Genomic DNA, 25,720 nt, shown 5'->3' with positions numbered 1-25,720 from the left:
GGTTTTGGTGTGCCATTCTTTCACAGAGATCCCCCCCCCCCCCCCCCCCCACTTCCTGCTACCTGCGCTGTGAATCTCCGCAGCTCCTCCAGAGATACCAAGGGCTTCTTAGCAGCGTTCCTTATTAAAGCAATCCTTGTCCAACTGGTCAGTTTTGGCCAAGAGTCTGCAGCCTGTGGCGCTATGGGCCCTACACAATGGCTTTGGATAACTTTGGCTGAAAATGCTGAAAAGTAAGCAAGTTAGGCAAGATTGAAATATCGTGCCTAACTTGCTTACTTTTCACTTACTTGCTTACTTTTTTTGCTTGATAAGCAGTATATTTAAATTATATACACCATCTGCATATAACAGATGGTAGAGCAAATCTTTTGTTTGTTTAGTGATTAAAAAGCAACAACTTTTTATAGCAGATGTTTATACTGGGTTTTTTTGTTTGTTTTTTGTTTTTCTTTGGCTTTATACTTCACCTCAACTTAATGCCTGGCCAACTTGTGTGTTCCTTGGCCTTTATGAGGCTGTTTTTTTTTCACAATGTGCTCTTAACTAATCTTTGAGAGCTTTCACAGAAGAGTGGTATTTTTAATTTTTTGTGCTTTGTATAACTAACATACAAGGCTTCATATCAAGGTTTTATTTTCATCCTTGTCTTTTATACTATTTATAACGTCAATGTAATGTATCTTGTACTGATAATCTTTGTGACTTTGTGTCTGTAAAGGGCGCTTTATAAATAAACTTTACTTACATATCTGCAGGTGGACCTCATTTACTAATCTGAAGTCAAATATTTGCTTTTATTTAATGGGACGACATAAAAAAAATTTGCGTAGGGAGATACGTGTGTGTGTGTGTGGGGGGGGGGGGGGCACTTTTTATATATTTTTTTCCATGAGGATCTGTAATGTTCATTATTCACCACCGGGGGGCGCCCACACATCTGCTCCACAATTTGGAATCAACAACACCCTGAACCAAAGGGGGGCAGTAGTGTGCTCCGACGTAGTGGTGATCAGACGGATTTGGCACCAGGAAGAAGAACAGCTCCGACCCTCCTTCCTTCCTTCTCGGACCAAAATAGTTGAGGGTGGAGGAGCTGACATCAGCTAGTCAGAAATGGCTGCCACCGGAGTCCTTCCCTTCATCAGGGGGGTAGACCTCAGTGGAAACGACTTTAAAGTAAGGGCATTTGTTTGACTTGGGTCGGTTTGATGTCACATTTTGCTCACCCATTGGCCTTAGCTGAAGCTAATTCGAGTGGGACAATCGGCAACAAATGGCCGAAACAGAAGCGTAGCTCAACATTAGGAGCGTTGGGCGTTAGCCAGGTGCCCAAATGACAAAGTAGCAGAGTCCGGTGTCGGTCGCTGTTGGTCTCTTTGTTTATTTCGCTTGTTCTTTTTGTCTTCTGTTATTCAGTATAGTTTAGTTCGGATCAAAGTAGCTACTTTGCACCACCGCGTCACCCTGCTAACCTCGCTTTACTTTTTTAGCTAACTTTAGCTGTTTTGTTCGGGGTCGCTTGTTACGCGTAGAGACATTTTTTTTCCCCCACTGTACCGTTCTCGTCCTCTAGGCCAGACACGGGCTCTGGTTGCGCTACATGTCAGGCGGCGCGGTACGGAACGTTGAACTTGTTGGAGCACGTTGAGACCACCCTGCGTTGTCATGGCTACTGCGTGTTCTCCAGACAGCCTTTGTTCCGGTGAACGGGGCCAAAACATCGTGATAACTTCTGCGTCCCGTGGAGCCTAACAAGCGGCGCAGACAGACGGTGTCCGGCGTGGTGGCTGGGAAAACCAAATGTGGCTCGGTTTGGAGCTCGACCCGGTCCAAACCTCACCGGCGGCCACCAGAGCCGGACCATCGGAACTTGGCGGAGGGTTTATGTGGGACGTGATGACCTGTAGAGGGACATGAAAATGTATTGTACCCCAACTCCCCTCTTACAGATTTTTTTTATTTTTTTATTTTTGCTTCATTTTCTTCTCTTTTTGTCAAACTGAAATTGTTCAGATCATAAAAAGCGCAACAAAGAGAACCCGATTAAATGCAAAGAGCAGTTTTTATCCATCTAAAACCAGCCTGGCCCTATGTGGTGGAAAAGTAATTACCCCATAAACCTAATAACTTGGTTATATCTAGTTTGTGATCATTGTCAATAACTCTGATCTTCAGAGGGCTGGTGACCCACTCTTCTTTCCAGAATTGTTTTACTTCAGGCCCATTTGAGGGTCCTCTGAGCATCAGCGGCCCTTTTTAAGGTCGCACCTCTGCACCGGAGTTGCTTTTACCTCTGGACTTTGACAAGGTCGCTCCAACGCTCGCTTTCTTTTTTACGCCACTAGGTTGTGTTCTTTGGATCGATGCTGTAGCCCTGTAGCCCAAGCCCGAGGTCAAAAACTGATGGTTGGACGTTCTCCAGGTTTCTCTGTTAGAGAAAATAAATGTTTTTTCTCCCAAACTGCATGAAGTTGTTACGGTCAGGAAGCAGCAGAGCAGCCCCCAGACCATCCCGCGGCCGCCGCCACGGCAAACAAGCAGTTTAACTTTTTTTAGCTGAAACAGTCTCGCAGTCCACTGACTATTTTAGTTATGGGCATCCTATTTATGTCCTATCTGTTTTTTTTTTTGTTTTTTTATTTAGCTTTCTGACACAAATGTAACCACAGCACTTCAGTTAAACGTGTGCAACTGCAAACACCTACTAAACAAACGAGGTCACGTGACTGGAAACCAATTCATGGGGAAAATAATAGCTGCTTCGGGTGCGTGAGTCCCAAATCAAGTGTCCACCGTCGTTGCAATAACTGCGGCCAAATCGCTTTCAGTTTAAGTTTCTTTTTTTGAAGCATCGCTGACAGCAAAATCTGTCTCTTTCGTTTCTGCTGCTCCGCCACCATAGCAGAGACTAAAAGAGCTGCTGAAGCTTATCAGATAAAGGACCGTAGAGCTGCACGGAGGCGGAATGGGTTAAAAGACCATCGGTAAGACGCCTGCTGAGAAATGGAATAAATACAAAATGACCACCGGTCGCTCTCCGTCTCGAGCTCCAGCCAAGATCCTCTGGGCTGAAGAACCTCATCCTCACAATCAGTGAAGGAAGCGGTAACATCCTGCCTCAAGGCTGTTTTCTGTTAAGGGCGTGGGACATCTTTACCACTTTGAGGAACCGATATACGGTCCATGTAACCACACTGAAGACGGGTCGTGCATTGGGTCTACCAGCAGGCTAGCCGGTGTCCAGAAATCGGTCCTGCAGAAACTCTGAGAGGATCTTCCTCTTCTTAAGTGGGCTGAAGATTTGTTCTGACAACCACTCTTAAAGACCTGAGAGGATTTAAAGTTCTTGTAGAGGTTGGGACCAAAACTTCACCTGAGATCGTTGCAAACCTGGCGACCCACCCAAATAAAACCTCCACCCCGCCTGTCCTGGCCGTCACGTTCTGGTTTCTGTTTCCTCTGGGGTTCAAATACTTGAAATGCGTGAAAATCCCTTCTTTGTTTCTATTTAATATGCATAATTTGGATTTTTGGCTCAACCATCTCCACGGTTGTTTCTGGATAAATCCTGCCGCTGTTTAAACGGTACACAGAACTGACATCAAAGATTAGGCCAGGGTGTTCGTTTACTGCGTTCATTAGCTATCTGATTAAAGTGTAATACCCTGACATTCATATCTGAGTCTTTTCTTTTTTTTCTGGGTTTGTATAATTTCACATCCACGTCTCCTGTTCAGTTTATTTTAAGTCCGTTCCAGTGTTGCGCTTCTTATTTATTTCCCACCCGTCCGTGCCTGCAGGGAGGATACTTCCCCGAAGACGTCAAGTGCATGAGCAGCCTGCGATGGCTGAAGCTGAACAGGACGGGACTCTGTTACCTCCCAGAGGAGCTGGGCTCTCTCCAGAAGCTGGTGAGTTATTTATATTTAGAACATTTGGTCACACGGGACCAGCGTGTTGTGGTGGCTGGCGCTGTGGTCTCGCTGTCATACCAATCACTCGTTTTTAATCCTGTCGGGCCCTTTCTCTTTAATCTGGATGTTCCTCCCATGCCTATGTGAGGTTTCCACGGTTCTAGTGACTTCTGGGTTTAGTTTCTTTCTGGACTCATGTCCCTGATTATCAGTGGAGTGGGCAGACATGTCTACAAAGTTGTTTAAACTAGTATACACACTAACAAATATATTGCTTTTTTTATATACTTATACTGTTATCTCCTCTAGCATTCAGAGCAAGCATTTGCTTTTCTGTGATAATTTTTATTATATGGTTTAAATTAGGAAAATAGCCACACTTTAGCACTGATAACATTCACCTTTTCTTCACCTTCATCTCTCAAAGTTCAGCTAAACCTACTTGGAGCCTCCGCTTCCCACTTTGAAAGCCTCGTCCCTTGTAGCTTAATGCAGTTATTTTATTCCTAATGTGCTTTTTCTGCAGGGATATTAAACATTTAATGACTCATGTTTAGCGGAGAGCCCTGAGTGCTCTACAGATCTGCTTAGATGGACAGTGTCCATCAATGTGTTGCTCTTGGTATCTGGATTGCTGGATCGATACAACGATGCCGTGCAAACGTTTTTGCAGTGCTTGAAATTGTTCGTCTCTTGCCGTGTCACAACGGCGTATGGATTTAAATGGGATTTAATGTGAAAGTTAAAAATTAAAAACAGAAAAATCTAGAAAATTTCTTTTGCTCTCTGTTTTTGTTGCCAAACTGCCCAAGATGAGTCAGATTGGATCTAAAGCATCCGTCTTTTACATCCTTCAACTGTATTCACCTCCATCCAGCATCCCATCAGCTCTGAACAGCTTCCCTTTCCTTGCTGACATAACCCACCCCACAGCATCATGCCTCCACCCCCATGCTACACTGTGTGGACGGAGTTAGTTTTCCATCACAAATGGTGTTTTGCATGGAGGCCAAATATTGGCAGCCTGTCCAGTGTACCCCGCCTCTCTCTGAGTGGCTGCAGAAGGTGGGCACCTCCCTTCCCACGACCCTGCATGGATAAGTGGGTATAGATGATGGATGGATGTAGGCCAAATTTGCTCCGCCTGACCAGAGCACCTTCATGTTTGCTGTGTCTCAGCAAGCATCTGTCTGAGCTGATGATCTCTGCAGCTCTTCCAAAGTTCCTTGCCTGGGCTGAGAGTGAAGGTGAACGACCATTAGGGTTGCACAGTTAGGTGCAAATTTATCCTTATCGCAGCATCACTCCACGGTATTATTTAATAAGTATTATTAAAAAAACAGCTTAAACTGCAATAGCTATTAGTATAATTGTATAACTACTATTGTTACAGGTTCTACATGCCAGTAATATATTTGGTGATGTTTGTTTTATGCAGCAGCAAATGTTTTAGAAGGGAATTAAAATGTTCCAGTAAAGTCATTAAGAAACAATTTTTTTTATTTCATTGCCAAAACAACAGACGCAGCCAGATTATGGATGGAAGTTATTGATTAAAAATTTGTTCTAAAAAATTATTGATCTTATCAATCGACAACCGTTTAATTGATAAGCGGCCATTTTCTTAAATACCTGAGTTTTCTCTTTCTTCTTTCGGGAGGATCTTTCCATAAAAATGAAGGGCTAATTTTTTTTACAGCCTGGATTTATAGAGGCATATCATTATATTTTAACAATTAATTGTGCAACCTGTATTAAATGCTGACTGAATAAAGACAAAAATGGTGGTTTTCTCACACAGAAATAAACTTGGACATATTTATAAAACATAAAAAAACAGGAACCTATTAGGCAACTGAATAGAAACAAATAAGATGAATAGACTAAAACATATGAAGCACTAATAATCCTCAGAAAAGCTCTTATCATCAACCGTGCTTATTGGCATCATGTATTTTTTTCTATCATGTTTTTAAATGTTTTTAAATGTTTTGCGTAACTCTCTCCTCTTTTCTGTCATCACATCCTCGCCTTCTGAGCACATCGGTAAGTTCTGGTTGAGAAGTTGCCGCTGCTCCGCCACGCAGCACGGCTGGATGGGAGTTATTTAGCCGATAGCTAAGGAACTTGTTGAGTGTTCCTGTATAAAGCCAGAACCGCATAAAGAGCATTTTACATCCTTGTCGTCATGAAACAGTGTAAAATAATTCCACACCGGACTGTGTTCCTGTTCTGACACACATGGCCTATGATACAGTTATCATTTCCTGGCTCTGCTTAAAGATGAGCAGCGGCGCCTTCTTCTGGATGGGGGCTGCATTACAATACTGAAAGAAGGGCCGTCTATGCGGACGTTGTCAGTAAATCGGACGGAACAAACTTTAATCTCATTAACCATCAATTTACAAGTAACCATAAGGCCAATGGTTGGTTTGCATCCCTAAGCCAGATACAACATCCTGAAAAAACTATTTTTTTTTTTCAATAGCTGAATAAACGGACTATCTGGGTTCTATATTTACTGTGAACCAAAAAAAGGGCAACGTGAATATTTTTCATCACGATATTTGCTAACATTATCGCGTATCACATGGTTTACCTAACATTTTGCAGCCTTAATGGCAATGTCTCCCTAGGTTTATGTGCCATGCGTTGCATTTTTAAAAGGTGGGTTTAGCAGAGGGATCTGAGTAATGGGGACTGAATCAGAGGTTTACTTCTAATCTCTTTAGAAAACCGCGACTCGCTTCCTTCCTCTTCACGATGATGCACCACTGTTGGTCAAAGGAAATCCTTATAAAATACATTGAAGCTAGTGGTTTGTAACTTCATATGAATTCTTTAACAAGCCACTGTAAGCTGATGCATTTACAGACAGTGACTTCACCAAAGGACCTCCAGCTGCATCGACGTGAGGCTGAAGCCTTTCTCTTGAACCCCGCCTCTTCTGGAAGCTGCTCCAATCAAGTGTTGAGTTCTGAGCTGTCGCAGTGTGCTCGTGGGTCAACCAAGGTGTATCCGGCTTTTTGAGCTGAGTCACCGAGTTCTCGCAAGCATGTCTGAGAAGTTGCGATCTGTTGCCATCCAGTGATTCTAAAGAACGGTGTCAGAGAGCGTTTTAGTCACTGCAGCTGCTGGTCTGTCCGTGTCATGTGACCCATTCTGGCCAAGCACCAGAAAACTGTTTGAGATGCTTTTATTTTAACACAAAATATTATAAGTGAAATACTGATGGGGATATTTTTTTTGCAGAACATTGAGTTTATTCAATAAACATTAGTACATTTTAGTTCAACACTGGGATATTTTTATCTGATGAAATGTTATATTAGCGTTATGGTTACCAACTTTTCAGATGGGAGTACATTTTGGCTACAGTCTGAGACGTAAAGTCCACTTGAGTATAAACAAACTGAATAGTTTGGAATGAAATTTTAAAATGCTGCAAATTTATTGTTTCTACACTGAATTGTGACAAAGCTTTTGGTCTTTTTCCAAGCCAAGGCTTATATTTAAACAGTTTTTAGCTTAAATTAGTGCGTCTCCAAAGCAACGGTCTCTATGTCCCTTCTCCAGAGAACGTAAAGTCTTTTTTTTTCAAGAAGACGCTGACGTTTCCAAATCCTTCCTGTTATCTGCTGAAGTCGATACAGAGAAATCAGAACCAGAACCAACCGTTTTAGAGACAGTTTTTACCCGACAGCAATAACAAAACTAAATGCAACCAAAAATAACCATTAATTATCATGGATGATGTGTGTGAGAATGTGCTATTTTTATTTATTAGTTGTTTTTTATCAGTTATTTGTTATTTATTTCTTATATTGTGTGTAAATTGTCGGACAGAGATTTTTTTTTTAAACATATGCACGGATCGATGGCACTTTTTTAAATTTCGGTGTTCTTGTGACAAAGACAATAAAGTTTTCATTCATTCATTCATTCAAGTCTCTCTCTTTCTCTCTTCCTTTAAAAACACATCCCTACATCTTTGTTGGCCAAAATAATGGACCGTTACTGCGAACAACAAGCTCTCTCTGAGCAGATCAGGAACAAACCTGTGGACTGACCCGATGTCTCTGTAATTAATGAAATTAACCTTCTAATTGTTTTATCCTCAGGAGCATCTTTCAGTCAGCCACAACAGTCTGACCACCTTACACGGAGACCTTTCCAGCCTACCAAACCTGCGGGTAACTAACACACCCGTTTGGACACAGACACGCACCTCGTTGTTATTTTAGAAATGTGAGTTTTTGCTGATGGGAAGTCTCCCTTTGTCTTCTGCATGTTGGTTAAATGCAGGCGGTGGTAGCCAGAGCCAACAGCCTGAAAAACTCTGGAGTACCTGATGACATCTTTCAGCTGGAGGACCTGTCTGTGCTGGTACGAGACAACTGCTTCGTATCAATGCAAAATGTTTAAAACGATTCTGTCCCCAACGTAATCTGATCTAACACGGGAACATTCTCCTATAGATTAATCTTTTTTTCGTCTCGCAGGATCTGAGCTACAACCAGCTGACGGAGATCCCCAGGGACCTGGAGAACAGCAGGAACATGCTGGTGCTGAACCTGAGTCACAACGGCATCGAGTCCATCCCCAACCAGCTGTTCATCAACCTCACGGACCTGCTGTACCTGGACCTGAGCGACAACAAGCTGGACAGCCTGCCGCCCCAGATGAGGCGCCTGGTGCACCTGCAGACCCTCATTCTGAACAACAACCCGCTGATGCACGCACAGCTGCGGTAAAGCGCGCACGGCTTCAGCTGCGGTCAGATGCTGGGAAAGGGCTAACCTGTGTGGGGACCACCTTTTTAAACTAAGCTGCTCTGTCGTGTGTTTCTGAGCAGGCAGCTGCCGGCCATGGTGGCTTTACAGACGCTTCACCTGAGGAACACCCAGAGGACGCAGAGCAACATGCCCACCAGCTTGGAGGGACTGACTAATTTAGCAGGTAACAGAGACGTGTTTCCACCGCAGTGTACCTCTGATATTTAACCTGCAGGAACTGAGGCAGCGTCAGTTTCCTGGAAGGGAATGCAAACCAGGAAATAACCTGGCAGGAAGTTAGAACGCTGAACTGAGGGAGTTTTCAACCCCACTGGTTTAATTTTTTTACTATACTTTTTATTTTTTCTGTGTAAAATCATCTACAGTTTCCGTTACCGTCATAGGATTGGAGTAATTTGAATTTTTGATTGCAAGGAAAGCATTTAAACCTCACGATTATTGCTGTCACCTCCATTGCTCACATTAATATACATTAGGGAGTTCAGTGAACCCTGGTGGAAGTTGTAGATGAGTGATTTAAATGAAGCCTGGATGTCCCCGTCTGTGGAAACCCTCTTGTTTGAAAATACTTTTAGAGGATTTCAAATCATAATATTAGCACATTTTACAGTGTTCAGGGTGCTTGCGCAAGTCTTGAAAGTCTTAATAAGTATGGAATTTTGAAACACTGATTTCCAGACCTTGAAAAGTCTTGAATTTGTGTGAAAGTCTTAATAAAGTATGGGGGGGAAAAAATGTATGGTAGAATTTTACAGTATGCTCAAAGGCATTGTGAAATGAGAAATAGGAAGGTAGGCTATAAAACTATAATTTTACTAACTGGTCACGTACTGTATTAGCCTAATGGAATCAAACACTTGTTTGATGTGAAATTCATGTACTTGTGATTTTCATGTTTTGAAACGTTTTCATCAGTAAAAGCACAATTTACTGTGAATAATGGATTTGTTCATTGAATACTAGCCTATAAAAATTAACATTTCTAATAAACAGTTTGTACAATCTCAACCAATGAAGTAGGCAGCAGGCTCACAAGTATACAAGTACATAAAGTTAAGGTCTTGGGGAAAAAAAATATCAGTTTTAAAAAAGTCTGGAAAAAGTCTGGAATTTTAATTTGGAAAAAGAGCAAGCACCCTGTGTGTTGGTGTTCTAAAAAAAATGACAACAATCACAACCCACCAGGAGTGTGGATCGAGAACGGATTTTAGGTTTGATAGAAAGAGGCAGCAGCTGCTGCGTCTGGGTTGTTAATGCACCTTAACATTATACCTGCTTTAATCATGACGTTGAAAGGACTCTATTCTGGTTTCAGTGTAACCAGTGGGAAGTTATAGCTTGGAGAGGTTTGGGATTTGGTTTTAATTTTCCAGATCTGTTTAGGTATGGTGAAATAAAATAAAGGATGAGCTTCCTTTTTTTTTTTTGTTTCCTGTGTTATCTAAAAGCTCCGTCCATTTATATGGCCTGTCCTTCTGTCATCATTCTCTACATCAGGCTTGTTGGTCAGTTTTTCCACCATGGACAGGGCGTCCATCTTTCCTTCCTGTCTCGCTTCATTCCTGAAATGTGTGGAAAAGTCTGGACATGAATCGATTGTGGGAAGCCCTGATTTTATTTGATCAGCGATTTGCAATCCTGATCGATGCTCGCCCTGTTCTGACTCCTCTAGTTTGAAAAAAATTAAATCTATTTGTTTTAGGTCTGAAAGTCACTGGTTGCTATTAGTAACTTTACATAATCTGGGCATTCTAATCACCACAGCGGAGCAAATGTGTGCTGTTTTCTCACCTTCGTCGTCTCTGTCATTGAACCAGACGTTGACCTGTCCTCCAACGACCTGACCCGGGTCCCAGAGTGCCTGTATTCCCTGAGCAGTCTGAAGAGACTCAACCTGAGCAGCAACCAGATCTCTGAACTCTCCCTGTGCATCGACCAGTGGAACCAGCTGGAGACGCTGAACCTGAGTCGCAACCAGCTCACCTCGCTGCCTGTGAGGACGACTGCCACGCCGCCGCCCCTCATAAAGGCCCCTCTCTGGATTAAAGGCACAAACCAAATGACCGTGTTTGTTCTTGTGTTTCCAATCAGTCTGCGATCTGCAAGCTGTCCAAGCTGAAGAAGCTGTATTTAAATTCCAACAAGCTGGACTTTGACGGGCTCCCTCCGGGTGTGAGCAAACTTGCCAACCTCACCGAGTTCATGGCCGCCAACAACAACCTGGAGCTCATCCCAGAGGGCCTCTGCAGGTGCGCCGCTGGCAGAGACAAGTGTAGAAATGAGATTTAAACTTGGTTTTTAGTGGCGTAACTTGTCTCTCAGAAAGGATCATGATCTCTGAACATTTGGTTTCTTGCTGTTTAGGTGCGACAAACTGAAGAAGTTGGTGCTGAATAAGAACCGGCTGGTAACGCTGCCTGAAACCATCCACTTCTTGCCCAACTTGGAGGTACAACACCGTCGTATATACTTAGAAATGATAAAGTTAAGGGCCTCTAGGAGCAATACAGCTGCACTAATGTGGGTTTGATGACTTTCTAATGATGCAAAGGTAAACCGTGACAAACGATAGATCTCGCTGGATGCAGTTTGATGATTGGCGAAGGGAAGAAAAGGCGAGTTGAAGCGAGCTAACTGCTAATGAGGCTGGAGATTGAAGCTGCAGTAAAGCAGCAGGTGGCTGATTCACAAATGACTAAATACACAATAAAGCTGCTTTTAGATTACAGCCTGGGCCACGTTTATCACCCCCCCAGTTAAAGACGTGCAAAAAGACTCGAAGCAAATTCATCTTTTATTAAACAGACATAATATCACTCTAAAAAAATTCATTTTATTGCCTGTATTTAATGGGGAATACTGTTGTTTTTAATCAACTCAGTTTTAGCGCTTATTTTCTTTACCCCGCCTGTTATTAGAACCTGTTTAGATCACCTTAGCTCAATCTATAGATGAGCTACATGTAGCTGTTATGTGACTCTTTATGTGCCTCTTAATAACTTTAGTTGAAAATAATATAAAGCTGAGTAGTCTTTTTTTTTAATATAACAGGTTTTCTATTCATTTTCATGCAAATGCATTTTTTTTTATCCATAAATGTTGAATATTTCATTCAAGAAAATAGATTAATTTGGTTTGTAAAAGCTTGTTTTCTTTGTTTGAAAACTTTAATGAAAATAAAAACCTGTTTTTTTTTTTTTTTTTCTAAAGTGTTATAAAGGATTTATTTTCTCCAGCCAGTTTTCATCTCCTTGGGTTGTAAAGGCTGCCAGCCCTGCTCTAAATCATCGCGGGTCCTCTGTCGCGCTCCATTTCCTTCATATCGTGTATCTTGGTTCATAATCCTGTTAGAAGACCGAGGGAAGGCCCAGTTAGCAGTTTCTCAGTTGAGTCCGGTGTATTTTTCTTATAAAAAGCCTGATATTTCAAAGAGTCTATGATGCACAAGCGGGGTCCAAACCATCCCAATGCTGGCCAAAGGTGATAAAGTTGAAAGTACTTGTAGGCCACAACAATATAATTTAGATGCAAACTGCTAAAATGTTCCTTTTTGCTCAGCAACAAGAGTGAGGCGTGGGACGCTCTGTCTGCCCAGGTCTGCTTTTCAGGAAAGGTCGCTGAACATTTGTGGCTTTACTTTCAATGAAATTAAAGTCAAAGCATGTGGTTGATGGAAGACGAATCATTTTTGTTGTACCTAACAAACCATTTTAAGCAGATTCAGATTTGACAGGGAAATCGTCTCGCTGTTAATGTAAATGTAAGTCTCCATCTGCATCACCCACCTCTGCTGGGGGGAAAAGTCTGTACTCCTCTAGTTTCCAGTTAAACTCCCTGTAGAGCCTACTAGACTGGTGTTTGACCCCGACATGTCTGCTATCCTATATTTCCCTATCTGAGATTGTTTCTGATTCATACTGCTGGCAAAAAAGTCGTCACAAATGACTGACTAAGCCATAAACTGAAGCTGATTTTCTCCCTGAATAAATGAACTCAAATGGAAGGTTGTGTCCTCCTTTTTTCCCGGAGTTAATTTCTGCAATAAAGGATGCATTTATTGCGCCCTGTCTGTAAAATGTTTTTCCCACCGTAGATCTTAGACGTGCGGGAGAACCCCAACTTGGTGATGCCACCAAAGCCCGTGGACCGATCAGCGGAGTGGTACAACATCGACTTCTCCCTTCAGAACCAGCTGCGTCTGGCCGGAGCTTCTCCCGCGACCGTGGCAGCTGCAGGGGGAGGTATGGCCCCTCTGTGCTCATTCAGATCTAACACTTTTTCTTCCCTACAGTTCAAGTTGAAGCTGCGTATGCCTCGAAGGCTTAAAACTTTTATCCGTTTGCACACGTGTTCAGGAGCCAGCCATAGAGATCACCTGGCGAGGAAGATGAGGCTGAGGAGGAAGAAGGACAGCTCGCAGGACGATCAGGCGAAGCAGGTCCTGAAAGGCATGAGCGACGTTGCTCAGGAGAAGAAGAACATGGAGGTAAGAAAAACCACGCAATGGTGGTTTAAAAGGGACGAGGAACAGGTCAGGGGGCTGCACCTGTGAAGATGCAGCTGTGTGGCCACATTTTAGGCCAATCTCTGATCTTTTCTTTCAAAAATGTTGGCGAGAATAGTTTATATACAGTCAATGGATTTTTTTTTTAACAGCACATAACGTTCCTGAGGTTTTTGTGTCTGGTTTTAAGTCACAGCACACACTCTGCACTACTCAGGGGTCTTAATGATATTCTTTTAGCTACTGACTCCAGAAATTGTGTACTCCTAGTTTTATCGGATTAAGCAGCTGCGTTTGACACTGGATCACATCATTTAAATTTACTGGTGCAGGTCCTACTTGACTGAAAGGACTTTCTGTGTCAGCTTAGGAGATTTTAAGTCTTCTACTTGACTTTCCTATGGGGTCCCACAAGGCTCAGTTCTTGGGCCACTGCTGTTTTCATTATACTTTCTTGCCCGGGGCTCTATTTTCAGGAAGCACAGTGGTGGCTTGCATCTTTATGCTGATGACTGCCAGGTTTATGTTCCCCTGAAACATGAGGGAACCTACTCTGCACAATCACTGTTTGAGTGCCTTGAGGAAGTAAGCGCCTGGATAACTTCCTTAATTTTAATGATAAAAAGAGGTTTTGTTTTTTTTAGTCCCGGGTTCTCCAGTGGGTCCAGTCTGGGTCAGTATACAAAACCCATTATCACCAATCTTGGGGTAAAAATTGACCGGTGATTTTTAATCTTGACATGCAGATCAGTTCAGTGGGGAAATCCAGTTTTTATCAACTGAGACAAATATCAAAGGTGAAGCATATTCTCTTAAGGGGACTTTGAAACTGTACTCCACTCTTTTATCACAGCACAGCTCAGTTACTGCCGAGCTGTGCCAGAGCTCACCTTCGTTTTATTCTAGTTTCTTGCAACAGCTTTTGTGTCTTTATATTATGTTTTACTCTAATTGCATTAACATATTTTATGTTACTAGACTAGTGTTTGATGGTTGGTCAGCTGATTATAAATAAAGTTGGCTTGGCTAATTTCTCTGAACAAATAAACCCGGTAAGTTAAAGTGAATCTTAATAAATTCAAATGTGGAGAATTTAGTTCAATTCAAAACTTGAAACTCATTTTTATTAATTACGCAGAGTCAGATATATTTCCGGTGTTTCTGTTCATAAGGATTACAGCTAACAGCTAATTAAAGCCCAGAGATCAGTTTGTGAGTAATTAGAATATTATAAAATGGCAATAAAATATTGTTATTGCAGAAAGGTTGGGGTTGAGTATCTGTTCTCAGCTTCAGCTCATCTGCATTGTGGGGTTACATGATGTTTGTCTGGTGGAAACGGAGCAGTGTTGTTCTGTTTGTACTGTTCATTTATATGAAATCGAACCTACATGGACTCTGTCCCCGTTGACCTTCCCTTCAGACTCTGGAATCTTGATTTTTACAAATAAAATGCAAAATGTACTTTCATTGGAAGGAGAGGACATTGGGACCACTGAGCAAAAGTCCTGTTGTTTTTCCTCTTTGAGCAAGTAAGACGTTCTTTGGTCCATCTGACTCAGCAGCTGCTTAACAGAATGTGCCGGCTGTAGCCAGATTGCTGAACACGTCTGTGGACTTGCTCTCACAATCCCACCATAGCTGTAACGTGCTTCGTCAAAGCTGAGGTTATCCCTGTGGTGTGGGCACCTTTTCTCGCCCGCAGTCGTATAGACCCAACCTGCATGAGGCAGACGTACGCGAAGACCCCAGTGAGGATTCAAACCTAGGAAGGCTACAGTGCTAACCATTATGCCTATTAAGCACCTTTTCCTTCCACTTAACTTTCCACTAATATAGTTGGAAACAGCTTTTTGAACAGGTGGCTTCTTTAGTAAAGACGTTTTGTTGCTTCCCCATCATCTATAGGCTCACTGCTGGACAACTGCTTAAGTCAGCCGCTGGCATTAAGATCTGTTTTGGCCATAAGCAACATTTTATTGGTCTTATCCTAATTTCCTGAGCTCAGATTTTTTTTTTTTTGTTCTGACTGATTCATAAAAATTTAATGGGATTAAAACGGCTGAAGTGTCACTTTTTAAAAACACAAACTTGTCTGTAAACTGAAGAGTTAAAAACCCTGTTCCCTGGTGCGTCATTTTATTTTAAATAATAGCACTGAGCCTTTCATGATATAACAAAAAGGCGTTTAAACTTATTTATACCCTAAATCTTAACTCATTGCACACCTTCACCTTGATCACGTCAATTCAATTCAATTCAATTCAATTTTATTTATATAGCGCCAAATCATGAAACATGTCATCTCAAGGCACTTTACAAAGTCAAGTTCAATCATATTATACAGATTGGGTCAGATTATACAGATTGGTCAAAAATGTCCTATATAAGGAAACCAGTTGATTGCATCAAAGTCCCGACAAGCAGCATTCACTCCTGGGGAACCGTAGAGCCACAGGGAGAGTCGTCTACATTGTACATGGCTTTGCTGCAATCCCTCATACTGAGCTAGCATGAAGCGACAGTGGGAAGAAAAACTCCCCATTAACGGGAAGGAAAAACCTCCGGCAGAACCGGGCTCAGTATGAACGGTCATCTGCCTCGACCGACTGGGGTTACAGAAGACAGAGCAGAGACACAACAAGAGAGACAAAAAAGCACAGAAGCACACATTGATCCAGTAATCTGTTCTACATTAGATGGTAATAGCAGGTGAGCCGTTTTCTCTTGATGATGTCACAGTTAACAGAACGCCAGACCAGGTGTACCTACTATGAAGAAAAAGAGAGAGAGCAAAAAGCTAAAAGCTGAAATGACGACAGTCATTTCAATGTAATACAATGCAAAACTGGAGAACAGTAGAAATCAGTAGAGTGAGAAAATTAGACCCTGATGTCCTCCAGTAGCCTAAGCCTATAGCAGCATAACTATAGAGGTAGCTCAGGGTAACATGAGCCACTCTAACTATAAGCTTTGTCAAAAAGGAAAGTTTTAACATTAGTCTTCAAAGTAGACAGGGTGTCTGCCTCACGGACCAAAACTGGGAGTTGGTTCCACAGGAGAGGAGCCTGATAGCTAAAGGATCTGCCTCCCATTCTACTTTTAGAGACTCTAGGAACCACCAGCAGACCTGCAGTCTGAGAGCGAAGTGCTCTGTTAGGAACATACGGGGCAATCAGAGCTCTGATATATGATGGAGCTTGATTATTAAGGGCTTTATACGTTAGAAGAAGAATTTTAAATTCTATTCTTGATTTAACAGGAAGCCAATGAAGGGAAGCTAAAATTGGAGAAATATGATCCCTCTTGTTGATTTTCATCAGAACTCTTGCCGCAGCATTTTGAATCAGCTGAAGACTTCGAACTGCATTTTGTGGACTTCCTGATAGTAAAGAATTACGATAGTCCAGCCTTGAAGTAACAAATGCATGGACTAGTTTTTCAGCATCACTCCTGGACAGAATGTTTCTAAGATTTAGTCTGTCTGGAGCGAATGATGACGTCTCGTACTAAGACATCTATGGATTCTGTAGGAAAACGGCGACTTGAAGTACGGAGACCTGAAAGTCCGCCGCTGGGACAAGAGCCTGGAGAAACCTCAGCTGAATTACTCTGAGTTCTTCATGGAGGACGTGGGACAGGTAAGCGTCCCTTTCTCTTGGTACATTTCAGTCCTTCAAAACGAAGAAGGGCTCCTCGTCTTTTGATTACCGTCCTTTAACAACTTTATTACCTTCGCCTTCTCCAGGTTCCAGGAGTGACGGTGTTCCAGATAGAGAACTTTGTTCCCCTACAGGTAGATGAGGCTTTCTATGGCAAGTTCTACGAGGCCGACTGCTACATCGTCCTCAAGGTAACTATTCACCGTTGGTAAACCGTTAAACAGGAAGAGGAAGAGGAAGTGCCTTTTTAACTTCCTGTTTTTACCGTAGACCTTCCTGGACGACAACGGAGCCTTAAACTGGCAGATCTTCTACTGGATCGGTCAGGAGGCGTCGCTGGACAAGAAAGCCGGCGCCGCCATCCATGCTGTCAACCTGAGGAACTTCTTAGGCGCAGAGTGCAGGACCATTCGGGAGGAGATGGGAGACGAGAGCGAGGAGTTCAGCGCCGTACGTAGAGCCAGGTTCCAGAGAATACCCGCGTATACGGGGTAAAAACCCGCCATGCTGCTGAGATGATTCTGGTTTTGGGTGCAGGTATTTAGCAATGAGATCTCCTACATCGAAGGAGGGACAGCCAGCGGGTTTTACACTGTGGAGGACACGAATTATACCGTCAGGTGAGTTGAAGCCAATTTTTACTCTTTATTCATTCGGTTTGGAGGAAATTTTACCTGTAAGCTCAGAATCTGTTAGAGAATTCATTCAAAAAGATGATCAGGCTCATCGCAAATATTAGTTTTTGCTTTTTGCTCTGTGAGCTTTGCATCAATTGAGCCACGACAGATTTAAATTTTGCCGTGACTTTGTTCTGATGTCTGCTCTCGTCTTTTTGTCAGGTTGTACAGAGTCTACGGCAAGAAGAACATCAAGCTGGAGTCTGTGCCGGTGAAGGGCTCCTCCCTCGACCCTCGGTGACTCTTGACACTCTACCTGCCGCACAAATCACTTTACCTGAACGACAGATGGCCTGATCAGAGAGTTCTGATCTCGATTATTGTGAAACACTGATCAGCTGATAGAGATACTGCTTTACGTTTCTTTTTCTAGTAGTGTCCTGTCTGGCAATGTGGCCATAATAATTGTTGTATTAATGCCAAAAAGAGCCCAACAGATTTTACTTTCACAGGCAGAGCTTTACTGCTTTCACCATAGTGCTCCGCTTGATTTATATATGCAAGAAGCTTTATTAGTTTATTTGTTAAATGGACGCTGAAACTAGAAGGTAGGTAAGGAAAAAGGAGAAAGGTGAAAGAGTGAGGAGAGAAAAGGGGTGTTGAGGCCAAATCTCTCCCCCCAAAACATGTTCACTGCAAAAACAGAACTAGAAATAAGAAAAATGTTCTTAAAATTAGAGTATTTGTCCTTGATTTGAGCAGGTAAATAAGATGATTTGCCAATGGAATAAGATTTTTGCACTTAAAATAGGAACAACTCATCTCCATCATCTTATTTAAAGTGCAGGATGTCTAATTATCCTATTTTAGGGGTCAAAATACTCATTCCATCAAATCAAGGATAAATACACTAACTTGAAGAACATTTGACTTATTTTTAGATCCGTTTTTGCAGTGTTTTATGTTTTTATATAATTAATTCACGTGGAAAGTTTCCAGTTTGGACCATTTTCAAAACTCCACAGCTTAACTTCCTGTGAGCAGACGGAGCTGCGTACAAAACAAGCTGCAAAGTATAAAATGGGCAAGAAGCAAAGTGAGCAGAAGCAGTCTCTGCTGTAGCAGCCGTAATGATGACTCCTCTGACGACGGTCGCCTGTGAAATATCTTCCTATACGTCTCTGCTTCCTCTGGCGTCGCTTCAAACCCCTCACTGGGGGGGGGGAAAAAAAAAGCTAACCAGAGAGTTTTCTTCCTTCAGTAGCAGCGCCCACACCAAAGATTTTCCCCCGGCAGCGCTTCTGCCCAGCTGGTGAGAGCGAAAGCCAGCTGGGTCCTCGACGCCCCATCTAACCGAAGCTCGTCTCGTGTCTGCTCGTTTTGCAGCTTTGTGTTCTTGCTGGACACGGGGCTGGAAATCTTCATCTGGAGAGGAGCCAACGCTACCCTGGGCGGCACCACGAAGGCCAGGTAGTTCACGTCAGACATGGGCACAGAGGTCGCTGCAGTCCGGATGTGTAGTGACGCAAAGCTGTTGACATCCTCCAGGTTGTTTGCCGAGAAGATCAATAAGAACGAGCGGAAAGGGAAGGCGGAGATAGCCACGCTGATGCAGAACCAGGAGCCGCCTGAGTTCTGGGAGCCTCTGGGAGGACAGCCAGAGGAGATCGTGAAGCACGTGCCGGATGATTTCTCCCCCGTCAGACCCAAGCTGTACAAAGTAAACCGTTCAGTCATCTCAGAGCGTGTTGTGGTTTGTAAATAACGCTTAGATCTAACAGCTGTGTACCGCCTGTAGGTGGGCCTGGGCCTCGGCTACCTGGAGCTGCCTCAGATCAACTACAAACTGTCTGTGGAGCATAAAGATCACAAGATCAAGCTGGACACCCTACCTGAGCTCAGGCTGGTACGTTTATCCGCTGAGGCACCAGAGGGTCAGCGGGACGACTGATGCACCTCCTCATCTCTCTCCGCCTCGTCTCTCCTCAGGTCCAGTCTCTGCTGGACACGAAAGGCGTGTACATCCTGGACTGCTGGTCCGACGTCTTCATCTGGATCGGGAGGAAGTCTCCCCGGCTGGTCCGAGCTGCGGCCCTAAAGCTGGGCCAGGAGCTCTGCTCCATGCTGCACAGACCCAAACACGCCAGCGTCACCCGCAACCTGGAGGGCACCGAGTGTCAGGTGAGGAGCCACGGCGGCCGGCAAACCGCTAGTCTCTAAACGTTTTCTTTTACTCATTGTTTTTTTTTTTTCCCCCTTCATCCTCGCTCGTTAGGTGTTTAAGTCCAAGTTTAAGAACTGGGACGATGTTCTGAAGGTGGACTACACCAGAGCCGCTGAGACGGTGCAGCAAAACGACAACCTGCAAGGGAAGGTGAGAGATGACGTCCTGAGAGACGTATTCATCCACACTGCTTTAACCTGTCCACCTTTTCTCACGTTACGACGCTTTATGTCCTCTGGCTTCCAGAGCTAGACCAACAAGTGCTGAGTAGTTGTGAAGTAGAGGGAAAATGATGTCTATTTTCTTATTATCTTATAAACACAGTGATGCTTGGGTAGGTATTCAGTCCCCTTTACTCTGGCACCACTAAATAAAATCCACCTAAACTGCCTAGAGGCGAATAGAGCATTGATCAGGAGCCTCTGGAGGAGCTGCAGAAATCCACCAACCCTGCAGGAGCATCAGTTTACAGGACAGCAGGGATCTGGCCTAGACGCATGCATGGCATAAAGAAAGCTATTGTTCAGAAAAGGCTGTTAGAAGTCTCCTCTGCTGTTTGCCACAAGCTGTGACGGGGCGTTTAGGTCAGCTGAGACTGAAATTTAATTCACTGGTTTATATGTGCAGCACTATTGTGGGAGGAAAACGTACTCGGCACATCAAACCAGCACAGAGAAACACGGTGGGGGCCTGACATTATTTTTAACGCATCACGCCCATGTGTGCTCGCAGGTGAAGAAGGACGCAGAGCAGAAGGACCAGATGAAGGCCGACCTCACGGCGCTGTTCCTCCCCCGGCAGCCGGCCATGGCCCTGACCGAGGTAAACGCACCGCTCCGTCTGTCCCCGTCTGTCCCGGCTCTGTAAAGATGGCCGCCACAGGCCTCTGCGTTTTTCTGTCTGCAGGCCGAACAGCTGATGGAGGAATGGAACGAGGACCTGGACGGCATGGAGGGGTTCGTCCTGGAGGGCAAGAAGTTCACGCGGCTTCCCGAGGAGGAGTTCGGACACTTCTTCACCCAGGACTGCTACGTCTTCCTCTGCAGGTACAGCGCGGTTATCGAGACGCCGCTGAGGCTGTGGGCCGCCGTTTGATCGCTGCCTCGCTCTGAACTCACCTCACTGTTTCAGATACTGGGTTCCTGTGGAGTACGAGGACGACGAGGAGGAGAAGAAGGAAGGCGAGGCTGGTAGAGGAGGAGGAGGAGGCGGCAAGGGGGAGGAAGACGAGGAGGACAAACAGCCTGAGGAGGACTTCCAGTGTGTGGTGTACTTCTGGCAGGGCAGGCAGGCGTCCAACATGGGCTGGCTCACCTTCACCTTCTCCCTGCAGAAGAAGTTCGAGAGTCTTTTCCCCGGAAAGCTCAAGGCAAGAAGGATTTTTTTTGGTTCTGGTTTATCCTGCCGGAGCCGTGCCGATCTCACACCCTGTTTCTGGCCGTTTAGGTCGTGCGCATGACGCAGCAGCAGGAGAACCTCAAGTTCCTGTCGCACTTCAAAAGGAAGTTTATCATCCACAAAGGGAAGCGGAAACAGAACACGGACTCCGTGCAGCCGTCGCTTTACCACATCCGCACCAACGGCAGCGCTCTCTGCACCAGGTACGCCTAAACCACGATCCGCTTTCCTCGTCTCTAGCCGATCTCTCCTTCCCCCACATCCGAGGTGTCATTTTTGTCCTCCTCTCCGTCTGTTTTCAGGACCATCCAGATCGGCACAGACTCCTGCAACCTCAACTCGGAGTTCTGCTTCATACTCAAGGTTTGGACGCACAGAGGGAGAGAGAGAACAGTCAACATGTGGGATTCCAGGGGAAATGAGGAAATGATGGGATGTTTCTGTGCAGGTACCATTCGAGAGCACCGACAACCAGGGCATCGTGTACACCTGGGTGGGCAGAGCCGCCGACCCGGACGAGGCCAAGCTGGCCGAGGACATCATGAACACCATGTTCGACGACACCTACAGCAAGCAGGTCGGCCGCGGCTCCTTTCACAAAACTAGATCAGCTCTGACACGTTTCTCATTAGTTCATCAACCAAAAGACCGAACTTTGCAGAGACGTAGGAGACCACGTCTTTGTATGGATTAGAATTCAAAGTTTGGATTAAGGAAATAGAGTTTAGGAAAGGATTGTATTAATGATCTCATTTTCTAAAAGCAGCCGTCATGTCATCCGTCCATCCACTAATCCATCCTTCATCACCATTGTAGTTTTTGCAGCCTCCATACTTCTACCCATCTATCAGTTTCCATCTCTCCATCCATTCATCTTTCCGTCTGCTTCAGTCTATCCAGCCGTCTCTTTCTGAACGTCTGTCCATTTTTTTTCCTCATCTAAACATCAGACAATCCATTGGTCTGTCCGTCCGTTCCAATGTTTCATTTTTCTCCATCTATAAAGCCTGTTCACCGTGGAAAGATTAACCACAGATTGGTAATATTCAGTATTTGCATTTTTAAATGTTTTGTAGGTCATTAACGAGGGGGAGGAGCCAGAGAACTTCTTCTGGGTTGGGATTGGATCTCAGAAAGCGTACGATGAAGATGCAGAGTACATGAAACACGCGAGGCTCTTCAGGTGAGGGCGCAGCAGCACGGCTCCGCCTCGGCCCGTCACGGCGTCGGGTGAACCTCTCTGGCTTTAATGAACCGCTCCTCCGCTTTCTCCACCCAGGTGCTCAAACGAGAAGGGTTACTTCTCCGTGTCCGAGAAGTGTTCGGACTTCTGCCAGGACGACCTGGCCGACGACGACATCATGCTGCTGGATAACGGCATGGAGGTAAAGGAGCTCTGGTGGCTCGTGTCAGTGATGATCGCCGGGCGACGGGTTCTGACCTGTTTGGACCGTGTGTTCCCGCAGGTTTACATGTGGGTCGGCACTCAGACCAGCCAGGTGGAGATCAAGCTGAGCCTCAAAGCCTGTCAGGTGAGCAGCAGCCGTAGTTGCCTAACAAGCAGCTCATAAATGTCTTTCAACCCATGACCATTAGAGCTTTATTGACCAATAGCAGCATTTTAACATTTATTCTTTGATAAACAAGGAGACAGTTCAGTGGTTTTAGAAGCACCGATATGTCGCCCGTTTTCCTGGAGTTGTTCAGGAGTCTGGCAGCCGCTAATGGAGGAACTGCAGCTGCCTGCTTTACTGCTACAGATACACTAGAGACACTGTTGCAGTAATCTGAGCAAAGATAAAGGCGTGCGCCACTTTTTCTGTGTCCTGTTCTGACAAGGAACCCGTTTACTCTGGCTATGGCTTTAAGATCATAGTAAATGGAGCCTAGCGCTGATCTTGAAGTCATTAAGCCGGTTCTGACCCATCTACACATTTATATTATAGACCCACTGACTTGGTGAGTGTAGTGGACACTAGGGTCATATAGAGTTATGTGATATTATCGTATTTACGGTAGGAGATGCCGTAGTACTCCATAATCTGACCTGGGGGGGATCTTATAAAACTAACCTCAGAATGGAGCCGTGTTAAGTTAAAGGTCCTTCAGCGTTTTGTCAAAGTGAACAAACTTGTTACGATTTTGGGTTTCCCTGTCGTCTTCGCTTGAGGGTTTTGTTGGGTATTACGGTATTTAACCAACTATTAGTGAGGCTGTTAGAACCATTTTGAACCCGTGTTGATTAACATTTTCCCAAAAAAAAAAAACATTCAAAGTGCAGAAATGAATGACCCGGGTTCCTGCATAGTCTGGATTTTGATTTAAAGGGTTTTCCAGATTTGGGAATTTACAAAAAAAGCAAACTGTTTGTTTCCAGACTGTCTCTGTGCCATTAGCGAAGTGCTTTAACTTACCTTCTTTACTTCCATCCATTTTCTGTACCTCACTCATGGTTAAACTTGTGGCTTATCAATCAATGGCCAAGAGAAATTATCCTTTGCTAATCAGTCCCCCATGTTCTGCTGTCTCTTCATTCTTCCTCTCTTCCTTCCCTGAAGTCCTTTTTTCCTCTTCTTCTTTCCCTCATCCTTTACTTCCTCTGTCCTATCATCTTTGTATTACCTGTTTTCTTTCCTGTCCATTTATCCTACGTTCATCTTTCTGTGATTTCTTTTGTCCTTTCCTGTCCGTCCTCCATTTCTTCTTTTCCTTGTATTTATTGTGTTCTTTTCTTTTGTATTTTCACTATGTTTGCTTGTGTCCTCCCTTATTTCCTTCCCATGTGTCTTCCTTCCTTTCTTTGTCCTTCCTTCGCTGCTTCCCAGTGATTACTTCTTTCACGTCTGTCTTCTCATATTGTTCTTCATGAACGGCTGTTTCATTCAGGTTCCATATTAAAGTTTGCCCTCTGGATAACGGCATGGAGGTTGACTCACCAGGGGGAAGTTGACTTCCCCCTGATGAGTCCATGAGTGTATGTGAAGTTTTCAGCCACCGACTGCTCTCCTCTCCAGGTCTACATCCAGCACATGCGCGCTAAGGACGCCGAACACCCGAGGAAGCTGCGCCTGGTGAGGAAGGGAAACGAGCCTCACTGCTTCACGCGCTGCTTCCACGCCTGGGGGCCTTTCAAAACTCCACCGTCATAGGCCAAACACGCTCGCAACCCCTCAGCCTGCTGCCACGCGGGGCGTATTTAAACCAGTAATGAGGTTTTTGTGTCCTTCCCTCCATCTCGCAGCCAAAACCAACCAAAATCTCCTGGAGATAGACGGACTGGACGCTTAAAAACCTGAGAACGAGGACAGAAATAATGCTATTTTTTTCTATGAACTTTATTTACACAAGCTTGAATATTACTGTTAAATAAGAGAATTATCTTTTAAAATGTACAGAGGATTTATAAAAACTAAGGGAAGGTTTATCTGCTTACATATCGTTCTATTGTGCTGCTTTCAGGGGAGCAGGTGCCATTCAGTCCGCTTATCCAAGCAGTTTAGGGCACATATTTGTTTTTCTTTACATCGTTGAGGGATTAAAGCGAAATTTGTTTTTTTTTTTCTGAGGAATGTCAGCCTAGTACTTATTACACATTTTTAAGCCGTTTGTCTTCACTTTAATGCACTCTTTGGAAAAACTGTTAATTTTGTCACTTTTCTTGATCCTAAACGCAAAACGAATCTTTGCTGTGGGAGATTCTGTTTGTTTCTCATTGGTTTATTTTCATTTTGAAAGGAACTTTACATGCATTTGGCCAAAGACATTTTCCCAAGGTCAGACAGCAAGATTACGCTTTTCTTTTTCTTCTTGTTTCAATGTGCAATCAGTAGAGCCTGGGAGACGCTGAAGCTAAATGACGTGACGTATCCTTCTGCTGGAGGCTTCTCCGTAGAGCTATTTACAGCAACCAGGTTTAGATCTTTAGAATCATCACGTTTATCTCTGTGAAAAGAGGGAACTCGATTGATTCTAGTTCAGATGACTGTAGTGGGTCTTGATCATGTGACCTGTGCAGAGAGCAGGTATTGGTCCAGGGAAGAGATCAGTTGACTGCAATAAGTCTCATACTTCTTTATATTTTTACCTGGTGGTTTCTACGCCTGTTGAAGTGTGAGTCCCGCACACATCTAATACACGCACACGCTCCTGATCCCACCTGCAGATGCTTTATTTATGTATTTTATATAAAATAAAAACTTCCATCACCTTTTTGTTTCTGGTTCTTGTTCAGCATTAAGTTAGAATTCAGGCCACTCTGTCATTTCATTGTTACTTTAATAATCCACCTTAGTGTTTTTAAACCCTCATATCCATTTTTCCCCCTTGCCGAGACTCATCAGCGACAGCATTTCCAGTATCAAAAAGGTATTTTAGTGTTTTATTACAGCAAGAGTTGTCTGCAGTATTTTATTGGAGGCTGTGTGAGAGCAAGACCTTCAGAGGACAACAGGAAGGCTAAATGTATTACAGCAGTTTTTATCCTGTTGATCTTTCAGTGTCTGTCATGGATGATGGTGGATTTGAAAATCTGAATTTATTGAAGGATCTCCATGATGAAGTATCAACATGGAGAGTGTGATCATGCTAACAGCTAATCCAAGA

General features: G+C 44.0%; 1 protein-coding gene across 1 annotated transcript; it reads left to right on the top strand.

Moving 5' to 3' along the window:
* The first annotated feature begins 1,037 nt into the window (after window positions 1-1,037).
* On the top strand, window positions 1,038-25,325 carry flii (FLII actin remodeling protein). Its single transcript, XM_012873096.3, has 31 exons — window positions 1,038-1,179; window positions 3,804-3,914; window positions 8,039-8,110; window positions 8,223-8,303; window positions 8,420-8,667; window positions 8,773-8,876; window positions 10,531-10,706; window positions 10,805-10,962; window positions 11,078-11,162; window positions 12,807-12,954; window positions 13,069-13,199; window positions 16,751-16,858; window positions 16,966-17,070; window positions 17,150-17,329; window positions 17,417-17,499; window positions 17,719-17,793; window positions 18,883-18,966; window positions 19,045-19,216; window positions 19,295-19,402; window positions 19,486-19,677; window positions 19,772-19,870; window positions 20,453-20,542; window positions 20,627-20,766; window positions 20,852-21,089; window positions 21,167-21,321; window positions 21,421-21,481; window positions 21,567-21,695; window positions 22,195-22,301; window positions 22,398-22,503; window positions 22,585-22,650; window positions 24,133-25,325. Exons 1-31 carry the CDS (start codon window positions 1,117-1,119, stop codon window positions 24,265-24,267), a joined length of 3,810 nt encoding a protein of 1,269 aa, XP_012728550.2. The 5' UTR covers window positions 1,038-1,116; the 3' UTR covers window positions 24,268-25,325.
* The last annotated feature ends 395 nt before the right edge of the window (window positions 25,326-25,720 follow it).

This window comes from Fundulus heteroclitus, chromosome 16 (genome assembly GCF_011125445.2).
Source record: "Fundulus heteroclitus isolate FHET01 chromosome 16, MU-UCD_Fhet_4.1, whole genome shotgun sequence".
Classification (NCBI taxonomy): domain Eukaryota; kingdom Metazoa; phylum Chordata; class Actinopteri; order Cyprinodontiformes; family Fundulidae; genus Fundulus; species Fundulus heteroclitus.
The sequence above is the reverse complement of the archived record's forward strand: the minus strand, read 5'-3'. Positions and strand labels throughout refer to the sequence as shown.